Source organism: Cyprinodon tularosa, unplaced genomic scaffold (assembly GCF_016077235.1).
Source record: "Cyprinodon tularosa strain WSP-4 unplaced genomic scaffold, ASM1607723v1 ctg79, whole genome shotgun sequence".
Taxonomy (NCBI): domain Eukaryota; kingdom Metazoa; phylum Chordata; class Actinopteri; order Cyprinodontiformes; family Cyprinodontidae; genus Cyprinodon; species Cyprinodon tularosa.
Window position 1 is genome coordinate 2,368,756 of NW_024039551.1, and position 14,471 is coordinate 2,383,226.

Sequence of the window (14,471 nt, forward strand, 5' to 3'; positions counted from 1 at the left end):
ATTCATACAGCTTAAGTGTCCCGCATGGGCATTAGAGGACGCAATGACGTCGCAAGCCAGCGTGCTTCGTGTTTACGGAAGTAAACATGGATGTAGTGCTGGAGCGCATCCAGCGATCTTTCCACACCTAAAAACCTCAATCTTTTCAAGATGTTTAAACATAAATACTGCTCTCTGCATCATTATCTGCCAAGGTTGTTGTTTTTCTTGTCGCTTCTGTGTAGCAAGAAGCAGAATAGTGACCTATGTCGGGTATTAATGGCGTTCAGATTGGATGAATGTGACCTCGCCGTTAAGACATGGGTCGCATTTGAAAAGATCAGATTCGTATCGGATTCAGGACCACATAGCCAAGTGGCTTGGGTCGGACTAGAAAAAATCGGATCTGTGTTGTTCAGACTGCCATGAAAACATCAGATCCAGGTCGCATATGGGCCAAAAAAAATCGGATTTGGGTCACTTCAAGCGGCAGTGGGAACGTAGCCTTAGGCTGTTGTTGGACATAAGTTCTGGACTCATTATGTATATGCCCAAAATTGGGAAAAAAAAAAAACAAAACAGAAAGTTCAGCGTGTGGCAGCGTTTTAGGAGATTCTGGGACATCGGGCATAAACTGGCTAAATCGGCAAGGTGTGACAGGGCCCTAAGAGAGGAAAAAAGGAAATTCCACATATATAACACTTATTCTACCAAATACTTTTTTAGGTAAAGGTTAAAATGTTACAAAATTGAAACCATTTCAAAGTGTACATCCTTTTAATAGTAACAGCATCAAAACTTCGCTTTCTTCCAGGTTAATCTTGTATCCAGGTGAATTGGACCGGATTGGTAAAAAATAAAATGCTGTCATCAACGAAAAAAGATAACCCTGTGCATATGAGCGACAATCTCAAAGCCACAAATATTAGGGTTTATTCTAATACAGGGTTTAATGTAAAAATTAATTACTTAATGACTTTTAATGATTTTTAATGACATGCGGAAACCCTGTAATAGGCAGGCAGAGCAAATGGGATCTCCTCGTTCCCCTGAAAAGCAGAAACCAACCAGATGTCACCCCATCGTTATTAACTGTAGAGATGTAAACTATATCGTATCCATTAACCAAAACCTCATTTCTGAAGGACTATGTACAAATATTTCCATTCATATCGATGCCTTGTCAGAATTCAGTGATGCTGCTACACTTATGGAATGTTTTTATTTAACAAAATGCGTGATATTAAACAAACGTTTCAAACTATAATGATAAACCCTGTTTGATCCAGGTTATTAGTAGAGATGTTTTCAATCTCATAACTGTTTACAAATGGAAGAGGTGTCAGATTTGTCAATAGGAGGAACATTTGTCATTGTTTGTAGAGGAATGTGGAGAGATAGAAAAACAGCCACCCCTCCTGTTTTCCCTTTGAACCACACAGACAGCTTTCGTTTCAGGTTCCAGATTTATTTCGTTAGTCATGGCCAATCCTCAACGAATACAAACTAGAGCATAAAATAAATAACAATAAAAAATTCAGTCTTTGGAAATAAAACTACATGAAAACGGGTCATGAAGCATCACTCCTACACAACATCAATAAGGAGAGATAATGAACCACCATTGAGTTTTCTGAACAACCTGAGGATAAAAGGAGCCAAGGGGTGGAGTTTAAACACAAGATCAAAGGTTTTTACATTTGAAGTGTGAAAATCTGATCAGTAAAGGTGGCTAAAGCCTCACGGATCATCATCTCTACCTGAGTCTTCAGCAGCTCTCATCTGTCGGCAGTCGCTGGAATGGTCCATCTCTGGAGGTTTGGGACTGACAATTGTGCTGGACTGAGATAAAACAGGCTGAGAACCACTAAGGAAAGTGACCCTGACTTCTTCCCCAGCAGGGACAGGCACCTGCTGTCTCTCTGCTTCACCCAGATGGAACCGGGACGTACGCGGGCGCAGAAAGTGTTGGATCCTGTTAATGAGGAGCTAGTGTCAGAGACACGGCGGGGTCTTGCAGCCGGGTCTTCACTATGCTGTGGAACCTCTCTCTGTACTGGTTGAAGAGCATGATGCTCTCCGGCTCTTCAGCAACCCAGAACCTATCAAACTCGTACGCCAGGTAACCTGCGGAAACAAGCACAGGAGCGTTGAGGAAATGACAGAACGGCTAGCTGAAGTGTTCATGACATCCAAAGTTCTCCAATTGAAAGCAGAAATAGGAATCGATTCAGAGTCTTAAAATACTGCAGCCCATGACATGGAGGTTGCACAGTTACCAAATGCACTCACCGGCCACTTTATTAGGTACCCCATGCTAGTAACGGGTTGGACCCCCTTTTGCCTTCAGAACTGCCTGAATTCTTCGTGGCATAGATTCAACAAGGTGCTGGAAGCATTCCTCAGGGAGTTTGGTCCATATTGACATGATGGCATCACACAGTTGCCGCAGATTTGTCGGCTGCACATCCATGATGCAAATCTCCCGTTCCACCACATCCCAAAGATGCTCTATTGGATTGCGATCTGGTGACTGTGGAGGCCATTTGAGTACAGTGAACTCATTGTCATGTTCAAGAAACCAGTCTGAGATGATTCCAGCTTTATGACATGGCGCATTATCCTGCTGAAAGTAGCCATCAGAAGTTGGGTACATTGTGGTCATAAAGGGATGGAGATGGTCAGCAACAATACTCAGGTAGGCTGTGGCGTTGCAACGATGCTCAATTGGTACCAAGGGGCCCAAAGAGTGCCAAGAAAATATTCCCCACACCATGACACCACCACCACCAGCCTGAACCGTTGATACAAGGCAGGATGGATCCATGCTTTCATGTTGTAGACGCCAAATTGTGACCCTACCATCCGAATGTCGCAGCAGAAATCGAGACTCATCAGACCAGGCAACGTTTTTCCAATCTTCTATTGTCCAATTTCGATGAGCTTGTGCAAATTGTAGCCTCAGTTTCCTGTTCTTAGCTGAAAGGAGTGGCACCCGGTGTGGTCTTCTGCTGCTGTAGCCCATCTGCCTCAAAGTTCGACGTACTGTGCGTTCAGAGATGCTCTTCTGCCCACCTTGGTTGTAACGGGTGGTTATTTGAGTCACTGTTGCCCTTCTATAAGCTTGAACCAGTCTGGCCATTCTCCTCTGACCTCTGGCATCAACAAGGCATTTCCGCCCACAGAACTGCCGCTCACTGGATGTTTTTTCTTTTTCGGACCATTCTCTGTAAACCCTAGAGATGGTTGTGCGTGAAAATCCCAGTAGATCAGCAGTTTCTGAAATACTCAGACCAGCCCTTCTGGCACCAACAATCATGCTACGTTCAAAGTCACTCAAATCACCTTTCTTCCCCATACTGATGCTCGGTTTGAACTGCAGGAGATTGTCTTGACCATGTCTACATGCCTAAATGCACTGAGTTGCCGCCATGTGATTGGCTGCTTAGAAATTAAGTGTTAACGGGCAGTTGGACAGGTGTACCTAATAAAGTGGCCGGTGAGTGTATATCATCTGTTCTGCCCTTTTACTAAAATACTCCTTATGGCGTCTAGGGTTGGAGTTGATAGGATTTTCATGATTCCGACTCCCTTATCAATTCTGCAAAATGATTCCATTCCTTATCGATTCAGTTTAATGAAAAAGCATTACAGTACAATTTAAATAAACAAGTGTCACCTTTCTCTCGCTTCCTGAATGCGGGGCAACAAGCATGTTTTGTTACATCCATAGCAATAGCTAGAATCATGTAAGAATTCCAGCTACCAGTAGTTCTAATTAAACATGCTAGCAATGAAGGGCTGGATTAAAAAGAAAGACACGCTCCCTTAATAACCCCAAAGAGAGGTAGGAAATTGGTTTATGCCAGAAATGGCATATAATTTACTAGGAACCAGATTAAGGACAGCCACACGGCATTTGTTAAAATGTATGCCATGTTGTGTGCGCAGGTGTTTCTGCATGTTGGATGGATTTCCTCCCGTGGATGTAATTGCTACTTTGATATCAAAGCGTCTTGTTGCCATCTATCTCTTCCTTAAAATGAAGCCAAACTTTAGATCGCTTTACCCAATGGGGCGCCATTTTTTTTTTTTTGCTTTTCTAGACCTATGCCTGCTCACATCGTACTTACTTACTAAATGCCGTGTGCGTAACTTGCGTAAAAAACGTGACGTAAGTCGTGCTGCCCAGAGCCCTAGTATCTGGTGCTGCCTGGAATTAAGAGGATCGTTCAGCGAGCTGCCAAATGGTGCCATGGAATTGAAACACACGAAAGCGGTTCTGAACAGGAACCGGTTTCCGATTCCTATCCCTAATGGCGTCCCATTTATTTCAAAATGCCGCAAGCAAAATAAACATACTCGGATGTGTGATAAACTACTTCAGCGCAAGGTTTATCTACCACCGCACAACAAAATCATACACGGGTGAGAAACTGACGCTTCGAGGGAGAAAAATCGCTCTCTGCACGCATTAGCTCCTCCCACACTTGCTCGAGATCGTGCTCGGGAACTCATAGCGAACACGATTTTCTTTCTAGCGGCCACGCTCGAGGACGACTGTAGACACGATCACACAGGAAGTAACATCAGGAGGCCTTTGAATGACAGCTCGTCATCCATAAGTGAAGACAACGGCTGGAGGCGACACAGTCGCTGAAGCTTCTCCAGCGTTTGCGGTACATGGGGTAAGTGGTCGCAGTCAAAGGCTTCCCAACACTGCTTCCCATCTGCAAGGCCCAATCAGGGGAAGGCTTACAGAAGAGGTTTGTCTCTGCACAACCTGTCAAAACACATTTTCCTTTGTGCAAAGAGAAAATCAGTACCAGGGCAGAGATGCTTTTGAGAGCGCAGCCGTCCTCGAGTGTGCCCGCTGGATAGAGAATCGTGCGCACGGCCAGATTCCAGGCGTGCGTCAGAAGCAGAAGTTTCTCACGCATGTGTGATTTTGTTGTGCGGTGGTAGATAAACCATAAGCAGAAGTAGTGTAACATACATGCGAGTATGTTTATTTTGCTCCTGGGCATTTTTAAATAAATGTGACGCCATACTTCCTGAATAAATCAAGTATTTGCCTTCACAAAGCAGCTTATCAGAGGTGAACTGGGTCTCAGGTTAACGTCTCTGTCCTTAGGGGTCAGTCCTGAGACCCTGGATGGGGGTCAAGACCCCACTTGGGATCCTTGATCAACCTTGATTGCCTTTTAAGGATCCAACACAGAAATTATACTGAACAATTAACATTTATGTTAGTTATAAAAATTAAGCAGACCAATGTTTGGTTGTTGTTTTTCTCCACCGTTGTTGGTTGAATATGGAGAGGCGTTTGTTTTCTAAACCATCTGCCCGGGTCATAAGACCAGCCACAGATCTGAAGGACCGATGGCGCTCAGCAGCATCAAACAATTTTACAAGGTGAAAAGATGGATCTTCCTGTATTTCATGAGTGGTTAGAGACTGTCTGACCTTTACTGACCACAAACATCTCATCTCGCCGCTATCACAGGTTTTAACCGGATCCCTTGAAGCAATAAATTATTTCTGATAAATCAAACCCATCTAATTCTTACAGCTTCTAACAGCTGCGTCTGTTGATGTGTTGAATATGAAGAAGGAAAACCATCAGGCTCCAGAACCAGAAGCTGTTGGAATCCCACCTAGAACCGGGTTCCACACAAGAAGTGGGCAATCATCTGAGTAACAATATCCATCCTTACACTGCTGCAACAGATAGCCACCCTGAGGGCAACATTGGGGACAAAGTGTAAAACTAGTAGGGCCTTTCCTTCCAGTTATCATCAAACCCGCAAAACAGACGGCTGTGGCTGCATTGGGCCCAGATGGGTTCAGTTTAAAGTGGAGAACTTAGAACTCACAGTATAACAGGTGGAAGTCTCTGAGCTCAGGGGCGCTTTGGACCGAGTTATAGAAATGTGGTTTCAGAGCTCCGCTCCGTAGCAGACTAAAGGCCATCTCAGTCAGGTTGATCCCCACTATAGCGTAGGAATACCTGAAACACATCACACATGGTCAGAGGTCTCCCCTGGTGGAGCTTTAGAGAGAAGCTGAGCTGGGAGGACGCCTCACCCCAGTTTAGGATGGTTAGCATGGGACAGCACCTGGCGAGCTTCTTCTGGGTAGGTCTCACTGAAGAAACTGCAAAAAGGATGAGAGAAACAGGGTCTGGGGTTAAACCCACCTCTCAGAGGTCAGGCCTAAACAGAAGTCTCCAAACAAGCGTGGGTTAGCAGTTAGACTGATGTCAGAATAATAGTTATAATTTCTAAAGCCCTGATTTGATGTTCTAAAACAGGCTGAGCAGAACAGCTGAAGGTTTGTGAAATTAATCTTCAGTGGTTATGTTTGGATCACATCGTTCAAACACAGCTGATAAATTCACAAATGTATTAATATACAGGTTGATGCCTTCATAAAGAGTTATAATCAGATCCAGCAGTCTTTACTCAATTATTTTCCAAATTCAGATACTGTGATCGCTCAGCTTCCTGTTGGCTGATGTTCTGCTGGACTGTCTTATAAAAACAGAATCAAATCTAATTCTGCAGACACACTGCAAATGCTCTGACTGGTCCTAGAAGTGTTGGATTTGATGGGCTGGTTCAGATCTGGAGCTTTAGATGGGGTTCAGGAGTTTTAGATCTGGATTAGGAGTTTTAGATCAGGTTCAGGAGTTTTAGATCTGGATTAGGAGTTTTAGATCAGGTTCAGGAGTTTTAGATCTGGATTAGGAGTTTTAGATCAGGTTCAGGAGTTTTAGATCAGGTTCTGGAGCTTTAGATCAGGTTCTGGGGTTTTAGATCTGGTTCGGGAGTTTTAGATCAGGTTCGGGAGTTTTAGATCAGGTTCAGGAGTTTTAGATCAGGTTCAGGAGTTTTAGATCTGGATTAGGAGTTTTAGATCAGGTTCAGGAGTTTTAGATCTGGATTAGGAGTTTTAGATCAGGTTCAGGAGTTTTAGATCAGGTTCTGGGGTTTTAGATCTGGTTAGGGAGTTTTAGATCAGGTTCGGGAGTTTTAGATCAGGTTCTGGAGTTTTAGATCAGGTTCGGGAGTTTTAGATCAGGTTCGGGAGTTTTAGATCAGGTTCGGGAGTTTTAGATCAGGTTCGGGAGTTTTAGATCTGGTTCTGGGGTTTTAGATCAGGTTCTGGGGTTTTAGATCTGGTTCAGGAGTTTTAGATCAGGTTCTGGAGTTTTAGACCTGGTTCAGGAGTTTTAGATCAGGTTCTGGGGTTTTAGATCTGGTTCGGGAGTTTTAGATCAGGTTCTGGGGTTTTAGATCTGGTTCAGGAGTTTTAGATCAGGTTCTGGAGTTTTAGACCTGGTTCAGGAGTTTTAGATCAGGTTCTGGGGTTTTAGATCTGGTTCGGGAGTTTTAGATCAGGTTCTGGAGTTTAAGTTCAGGTTCTGGAGTTTTAGATCTGGTTCTGGAGTTTTAGATCAGGTTCTTGAGTTTTAGATCTGGTTCGGGAGTTTAAGATCAGGTTCTGGGGTTTTAGATCTGGTTCAGGGGTTTTAGATCAGGTTCTGGAGTTTTAGATCAGGTTCTGGGGTTTTAGATCAGGTTCTGGAGTTTTAGATCAGGTTCTGGAGCTTTAGATCAGGTTCGGGAGTTTTAGATCAGGTTCGGGAGTTTTAGATCAGGTTCTGGGGTTTTAGATCAGGTTCTGGAGTTTTAGATCAGGTTCTGGAGTTTTAGATCAGGTTAAGGAGTTTTAGATCAGGTTCTGGAGTTTTAGATCAAGGAAGGGAGTTTTAGATCAGGTTGTGAATATAAGATCAGGTTCTTGGGTTTTTAGATCAGGTTCTGGAGTTTTTAGATCAGGTTCTGGAGTTTTAGATCAAGGAAGGGAGTTTTAGATCAGTTTCTTGAGTTTTAGATCAGGTTGTGAATATAAGATCAGGTTCTGGGGTTTTTAGATCAGGTTCTGGAGTTTTTAGATCAGGTTCTGGAGCTTTAGATCAGGTTCGGGAGTTTTAGATCAGGTTCGGGAGTTTTAGATCAGGTTCTGGGGTTTAAGATCAGGTTCTGGAGTTTTAGATCAGGTTAAGGAGTTTTAGATCAGGTTCTGGAGTTTTAGATCAGGTTAAGGAGTTTTAGATCAGGTTCTGGAGTTTTAGATCAGGTTGTGAATATAAGATCAGGTTCTGGGGTTTTTAGATCAGGTTCTGGAGTTTTTAGATCAGGTTCTGGAGTTTTTAGATCAGGTTCTGGAGTTTTAGATCAAGTAAGGGAGTTTTAGATCAGTTTCTTGAGTTTTAGATCAGGTTGTGAATATAAGATCAGGTTCTGGGGTTTTTAGATCAGGTTCTGGGGTTTTTAGATCAGGTTCTGGAGTTTTTAGATCAGGTTCTGGAGTTTTTAGATCAGGTTCTGGAGTTTTTAGATCAGGTTTTAAGTTTTTAGATCAGGTTCTGGAGTTTTTAGATCAGATTCTGGAGTTTTTAGATCAGATTCTGGAGTTTTTAGATCAGGTTCTGGAGTTTTTAGATCAGGTTCTGGAGTTTTTAGATCAGGTTCTGGGGTTTTAGATCAAGTTCTAGGGTTTTAGATCATGTTCTCATGTTTTAGATCAGGTTCTCATGTTTTAGATAAGGTTCTTATGTTTTACATCAGGTTCTTGAGTTTTAGATCAACATCTAGAAGTTGTGAAGGACTCACAGCAGGTTGGTGAGGCCCAGCAGGCCCATGCCTCTGAAGTCCGTCTTAGGATCATCTCCTTGGAATCCGATGTCTCCCCACTGCTTCGTTATCCTGGACTCCAGCTCCACTGATGGCATCAACAAGCCCCAGAGCTGCATTTAAACACAGAGATGATGATGATGATCATCATCATCATCATCACACAGCCGTTATCTGATTAAAACAGGAGCACTGCTAACATGCTGTTTGGATACACGTAGCGGAGATAAAGCCTGCTAGCAGACCACCTGAGTCCACTACCAGGAAGTCCAACCTTCAGCAGCATGGCCTCGTGTTGTGGGCACTCAGAGCTGAAAACTTCCTTTCTCAGGTCTTCTACCGATGAAAACAAGCTGCTGTAGCCAGTTATCTGCAGCAGGCAGATGTGCAGCCTCCCCCTGAACCTGAAAAAGGAAGCAGAGCAGCAACCCATCAGAGCTCCAATGATCATGTTCATGGGGGAAATTTAAACACAAACTTACTGGGGGTCTTTTTCAGGTTTGATATTCTTCTCTTTCATAATCTGATCCACACATTTCTCTAAATCATCCTTGCTAGCTCCCAAAGCTCCTCTCAAAACCTGCAAAAGGAGACCAAACACAATAAAAACAGACACCAGCATCAACGCCTGATGAAGCACTGATTATCAGAAAGCTGCTCAGCTAGCAGTAATCACAATCTATCTATGCCAGGCAAGATAAAAACGATTAGGATCAGAAGATCTGCTGATCTGAAGGTTCACAGATCAACGGGTCAGACATGCTGCTGTTCGGCAGATGCAGCCAACACAGTTTACTGACAGATGCATCAAAGTAAACAATCGTTTATTCCTCCAATGATTGAGACCCTTCTATCATTTCATTTCTGCCTCACAGTCAGGCTCTACTTTGCTTGTAGCTTATAAGCTGCAAAAAATATCAAAAATCCTTTTTTCTAATACAAAAATATGATAAAAATTTCACAACAATACCTTTAGTTCAAGTTTAAGCAAAATAAAAGGTTCTCCACTAGTTTGGTAAAAGCATGTCTAATCTTAGCCAATAAAGAAACTCCAGAAATCTCAGGAGTAATATCATAGAACCAGCTTGTATCCTGATTTACTTTTCTGAATAATTTAAATAATAATTAAAAACTGAAGGAGATCCACAGTTTGCTCCTAACTGAAACTCAGGAGATGCAGATGAACTTAAAACTGACGACATGCTAGCTGCATCTGAAGTTAGCTGAGGTTCCTGATTTCAAATCAGTTGTCTTACTTTGTTTTTGGAGGACTGGAGAGAATATTCTGGAAGATAAAGAAACCAGAAGTGGATTAGTGAAGTACTGAAGGGAAAGTAATTAATGAAATCAGCCAACAGCAGGAGCGGAGCTGGATGAGTATTTCACCTGCTTTGGACGTCCTTGTTGCTCCCGGATTGTATCCAGAGCAGATCCTCTGCAGCTCACACGTCCCAGTAGCCTGCCTGATGAGCCACTTCAACCAGTATCTCAGGAAGGATGTGTAGACATACTGCCAGATACAACCCAACATCTCCACTGGAAGCACAGAGAAACAGATTGCTCACTTTAACATCGTCTCATATCATTGTCTAATCCTCTTCAGAAGCTCTTTAGTTTTTGGTCATGGATTTACAGAAAACATTTTCACTATTTGTGTTGTGATTTCTTTGATAACATCAAATGAGAGTTTACTAAAATCTACGTAATATTAGGTTTAAATTAGGTTTAAATCAAAAACAGTCCAAAACAGAGCCAATCAATGCATAAGGGGTGTAAAAAGGAAAATAGTTCAGTACTGAAACTAATCAGGCTCAGATTTAAACCTTTTGATTGTTTCTCCATAACTTGTAATTAATCTAAATCCCTTTATTGTCCCAAAATGGGGAAATCCACCCTTTAAATTTAACCCATCCCTTCGGGGAGCAGCGGGCTGCTTTTGTGTGGCTCCCAGGAAGCAGTGCAGGGTTTAGGGTCTTGCTCAGCAATCCAGAGTTGAGGTTGTGAGGATCAAACCGAGTACTTGAAACCTTCTCAGAGCATAAGTGCACCGCTCTAACCACTAGGCCAAAACTCCCCAATTTGATTAGATAACTAAGACAAAAAATAAACAGATGTGCAAAAGGTACACAATGTCACTGCGAAGGAAAACCTGGATTAATAGCACAATCTCTCTGTATGATAACCATTAATAACAATATTACTGATTAAAATAAAATAATCAATTGAAAAACGAAAAACAAAACAGAAGACCTACAATTAGTTCTTCGGTTCAACAGAAACCCCAAGAAGACAAAAAAATTCTTCTGGTTTCTCAAACTGGAACTTTTTAAAACTTCAGTAACTTCAGTTTAGTTGGATACCTTCTTTTTTCTCAAACATATTATATTGAATCGTCTCTTTTTTGATACAACAAAACGTACAGACAACAAACTTAAGCTTGTAAGATGTACTTATACTGTACACACTTACATTCACCCCTGCATTCACCATTTAAACCTGCATAAGTCTAGTTCCAAAAATATACAAAGCCATTTAGATTAAGGCAGAGACTTAAAAAAGAATTAAAAAATGGTCAATATAAGAATAAAAACTGTAGTCAAGACATCCATTCAAAACTCCAAACAATAAGCTCCTCATTCAGTCCCATGATCCTCATATATGGCTCCTATAGATTCTCAAAGTCCCATTGTTTGCCCTTTGCAATGTGAGCTTGCAACTTCTTGCTTCCATGTTCCTCCAGCATAGTGCAATAGATCATCTGGTTTAAAGAAGTCCATAATCTATCAATGTAGTTGTCTTTTGTGTTTGCTTAAATTCTATTGGATATATTTTCCTAGAACACAAATTTGAACCTCTAATGGGACTTTTAACTTAAGCAATTCAGATAGACACCTAATAACATCCTTCCAAAACTTCTGGACTTTAGGACATTCACACAAACAATGGAGAAGAGTTCCTTTTTCAGATAAACATTCAGTAAAAATAACTGGAATTCTTGTATACCTTCTAATTATCTAAATTATTCTATTATGTTTCAGGGGTAAAATGAAATAACTACACCTGCAACTTTTCCTTTTGTTTTATATCAGCAAATAATATTAGAATAATAAAATAAAAGGATCAGTTTATGATCTACTAATCCCAGAACTGATAAGAGGATGAACTCCTACCACCTACCATAATAAAGTTCGTTTGTAGTTTAGAACCTGTCTCCATTCTACACTCACACTGACAATGATCGCTGCTGAGACAAACATGTCAATAAATCTGTCCAGAATTTCCCTTAATCACCCTAAAGGAAGGACTAGGAGATAAAAAAAAACAACAACAACATGAGCAGCCTAAAAATCACACTGACGTCATCGATAAGTGAATAGTAGCATCGAGTTAGCAGCGATGCTAACTTGAAATTACCATAACCTTTTCTTTAAATTACAAATCCTAACCGTGTCTAGACAGACATCGGAAGATTTTGATATCAGCCAGGTTTTATCTGTTGTTCCGTTTTATTGTTTTAAAACAAGCCTAGCTAGCTAGCTTCCATTAACAGGTGTTAGCTGAGACAACAGGTTTTCATTGATTTGGATGTTAGCTCGATTCATTAGCAGGTGTTAGAAACGTCTCTAGCAAACTGTGTGGCTTTTCTGATATTTAGAAATAAGCTATGATACCGTTACCTTATTGGTGATAGAAAAAGAGTAACGGAGCAAAGTATTTCCTTCTTAGCTGCAGGACAGTTTGTTTGGGGTATAACGTTAGCTCTGGTGATGCGTTTAGGTGCAGCTCAGATACCCGGCCACGCAAAAGCACACGCGAACAAAACAAAACGTACATCGATATTAAAAGAGCGACGTTACAGACGTGTCACCATGAATATCCTTCATAATATTATGAAACTATATGATCAGAAACCGGTTATTTTTATTTAAAAACAGACAATTAAAAGGAAATAATCAGGCATAAACAAATGTCTTTGAAGTTATCATTTTAGATCTCGCACCGCCGCTGTGAGCGCGCCATCTGGAGGACATCTGTGCACATGACAGGTGCCTCTGGGCTTTGAGAGCCGCTGGATCCGATCTACCTTGATAAAAAAAATAAAAACACAGTTAAAGATACAATACCTTTAACAATTAGCTCATATAAATACAATGATATCAAACTTATATATATAGATAAATATAATTTTTTCCTCACTATGCCAAAAAGTCATCCACCAGTACTCAGTTTCAGGTCCATCTCTGCTAAATAGATGTCTTATAAAACAATAGTAGAACTGCATAAATGTACAAAATTAGGTCTTCAGTCTAAAAGTAAAGCATACTGAACAAACATTTAATAAAAACATAACTCCGAAGATGTAAATTGCAGCTGTGTATGGCGATTTTCAAGTTAACCTAATGGACATATATTCTGTAGATCTGCATAAAAAGCAGCAAAATACCATTTGAAAAGAATGGAAAGAATGTGCAATTAAAAGCAGGGATATAACTTATTGAATTATCTGAATACTGTGATTATAATCTCTAGCAACTGAGAGGAAGGATCTGCAGTGATGCTCCTTTAGCACACCTATGAAGTAGGTTTCAGGGGTTCTGCAGCTCTGCAATAGCTAAATGAGCCTGGAGACACTGTCTGACAGTGATGTTATTTCTGGAAGAGCACTTCTGTCTCCCGCCAGCTGCACTGGGTTATTTATGGGCCAATGGCATGACAGCAAATGTTGGAAAAAAGACAACAACAAAAGTTTTATGTAAAATTAGGTACTAAAAGCCAAAACCTTACTAGACTAGAATTATAAAACAATCCTACGTATACGAACAGAATGACTAAATGTAACCTGGTTGTATTTCTCTTTTGTTATAATTACACAAAATGTTTTTATTTGTTTATTTGTATTGTTACTTACCTGACTGAAAAAAAAAGAAAATGCCATTGTTTTAACTGTGCTGCTACTGTAAGAGTGCAAGCCCCTCCTTTTGACTTCTTCTGTGGTATTGTCTTTAAATTGTCTGCACCCCTTAGACCCCCCCCCCCCCCCTTTTGTCATGTTGTCCTGCAGGAGAGGTGTGTGCCATTTATTTTTCATCTGAATATATCCAGTTTATTTATAGATCTATTAAGTTAATTTTTGTTAAGTACTTCTGTTTTGTGTAGGACTTGGAGTGGGCAGCCAATAACACAGTTGTTTTGTATGTTGTTTTCCAGGCACATAAATCGGGAAACTGTCCTGTTATAGACAAACTGTGTCATGGCCTGATCACTTAACCTCTTACACCCTAAGGGGGTATAAATAAATTTCTGCCTGACAAAAACACACAAAAGTAAATCACTTATAGCCTCCCAGCTATTAGATTTAAGAAGAAACTTTTGGTACCTCTGTAAAGGTAAGATGTCATAGAATGGTTTTCTGGTGTCAGCACCATTGTAGCTTTGACCCTGCCTGAAATATTAGGGACAAAATACAAAATATTTTGCATTTTTTGAACCTCGCCAAAATTTTCTTTGAAATAAACATTGCAAAACACCACCAATATATTATTTATAGCACAAAAAAGTAGTACAGACTTTTAAATCTAAATGTTGTGTAAAAATATACCAAATTTGGACTCAATCAGATGAATCATATTTATTTTAGAATGGTATTAGTGAGAAATTTCTTAGGCGGAGGGGCCATTTTGGCACATTTATCAAAAAATGTCACCAAACTGTGCCAAATGTGTTTTTTACATCAATACTGGGAGTTTGTTAGAATTACGAGGTCACGTAGCAGCTGGACCCGCCGGTGGG

General features: G+C 40.9%; 1 protein-coding gene across 1 annotated transcript; it reads right to left on the minus strand.

Annotated features, from left to right (window-relative positions):
* Positions 1 to 1,426: 1,426 nt before the first annotated feature.
* elmod2 (ELMO/CED-12 domain containing 2) lies at positions 1,427 to 12,592 on the minus strand. The gene is made up of 9 exons (XM_038271133.1): positions 12,359 to 12,592; positions 10,068 to 10,217; positions 9,938 to 9,966; positions 9,164 to 9,261; positions 8,956 to 9,085; positions 8,661 to 8,794; positions 6,067 to 6,135; positions 5,856 to 5,989; positions 1,427 to 2,106 (listed from the first exon to the last, which is right to left on the minus strand). Exons 2-9 carry the CDS (start codon positions 10,210 to 10,212, stop codon positions 1,958 to 1,960), a joined length of 888 nt encoding a protein of 295 aa, XP_038127061.1. The 5' UTR covers positions 10,213 to 10,217; positions 12,359 to 12,592; the 3' UTR covers positions 1,427 to 1,957.
* Positions 12,593 to 14,471: the final 1,879 nt, after the last annotated feature.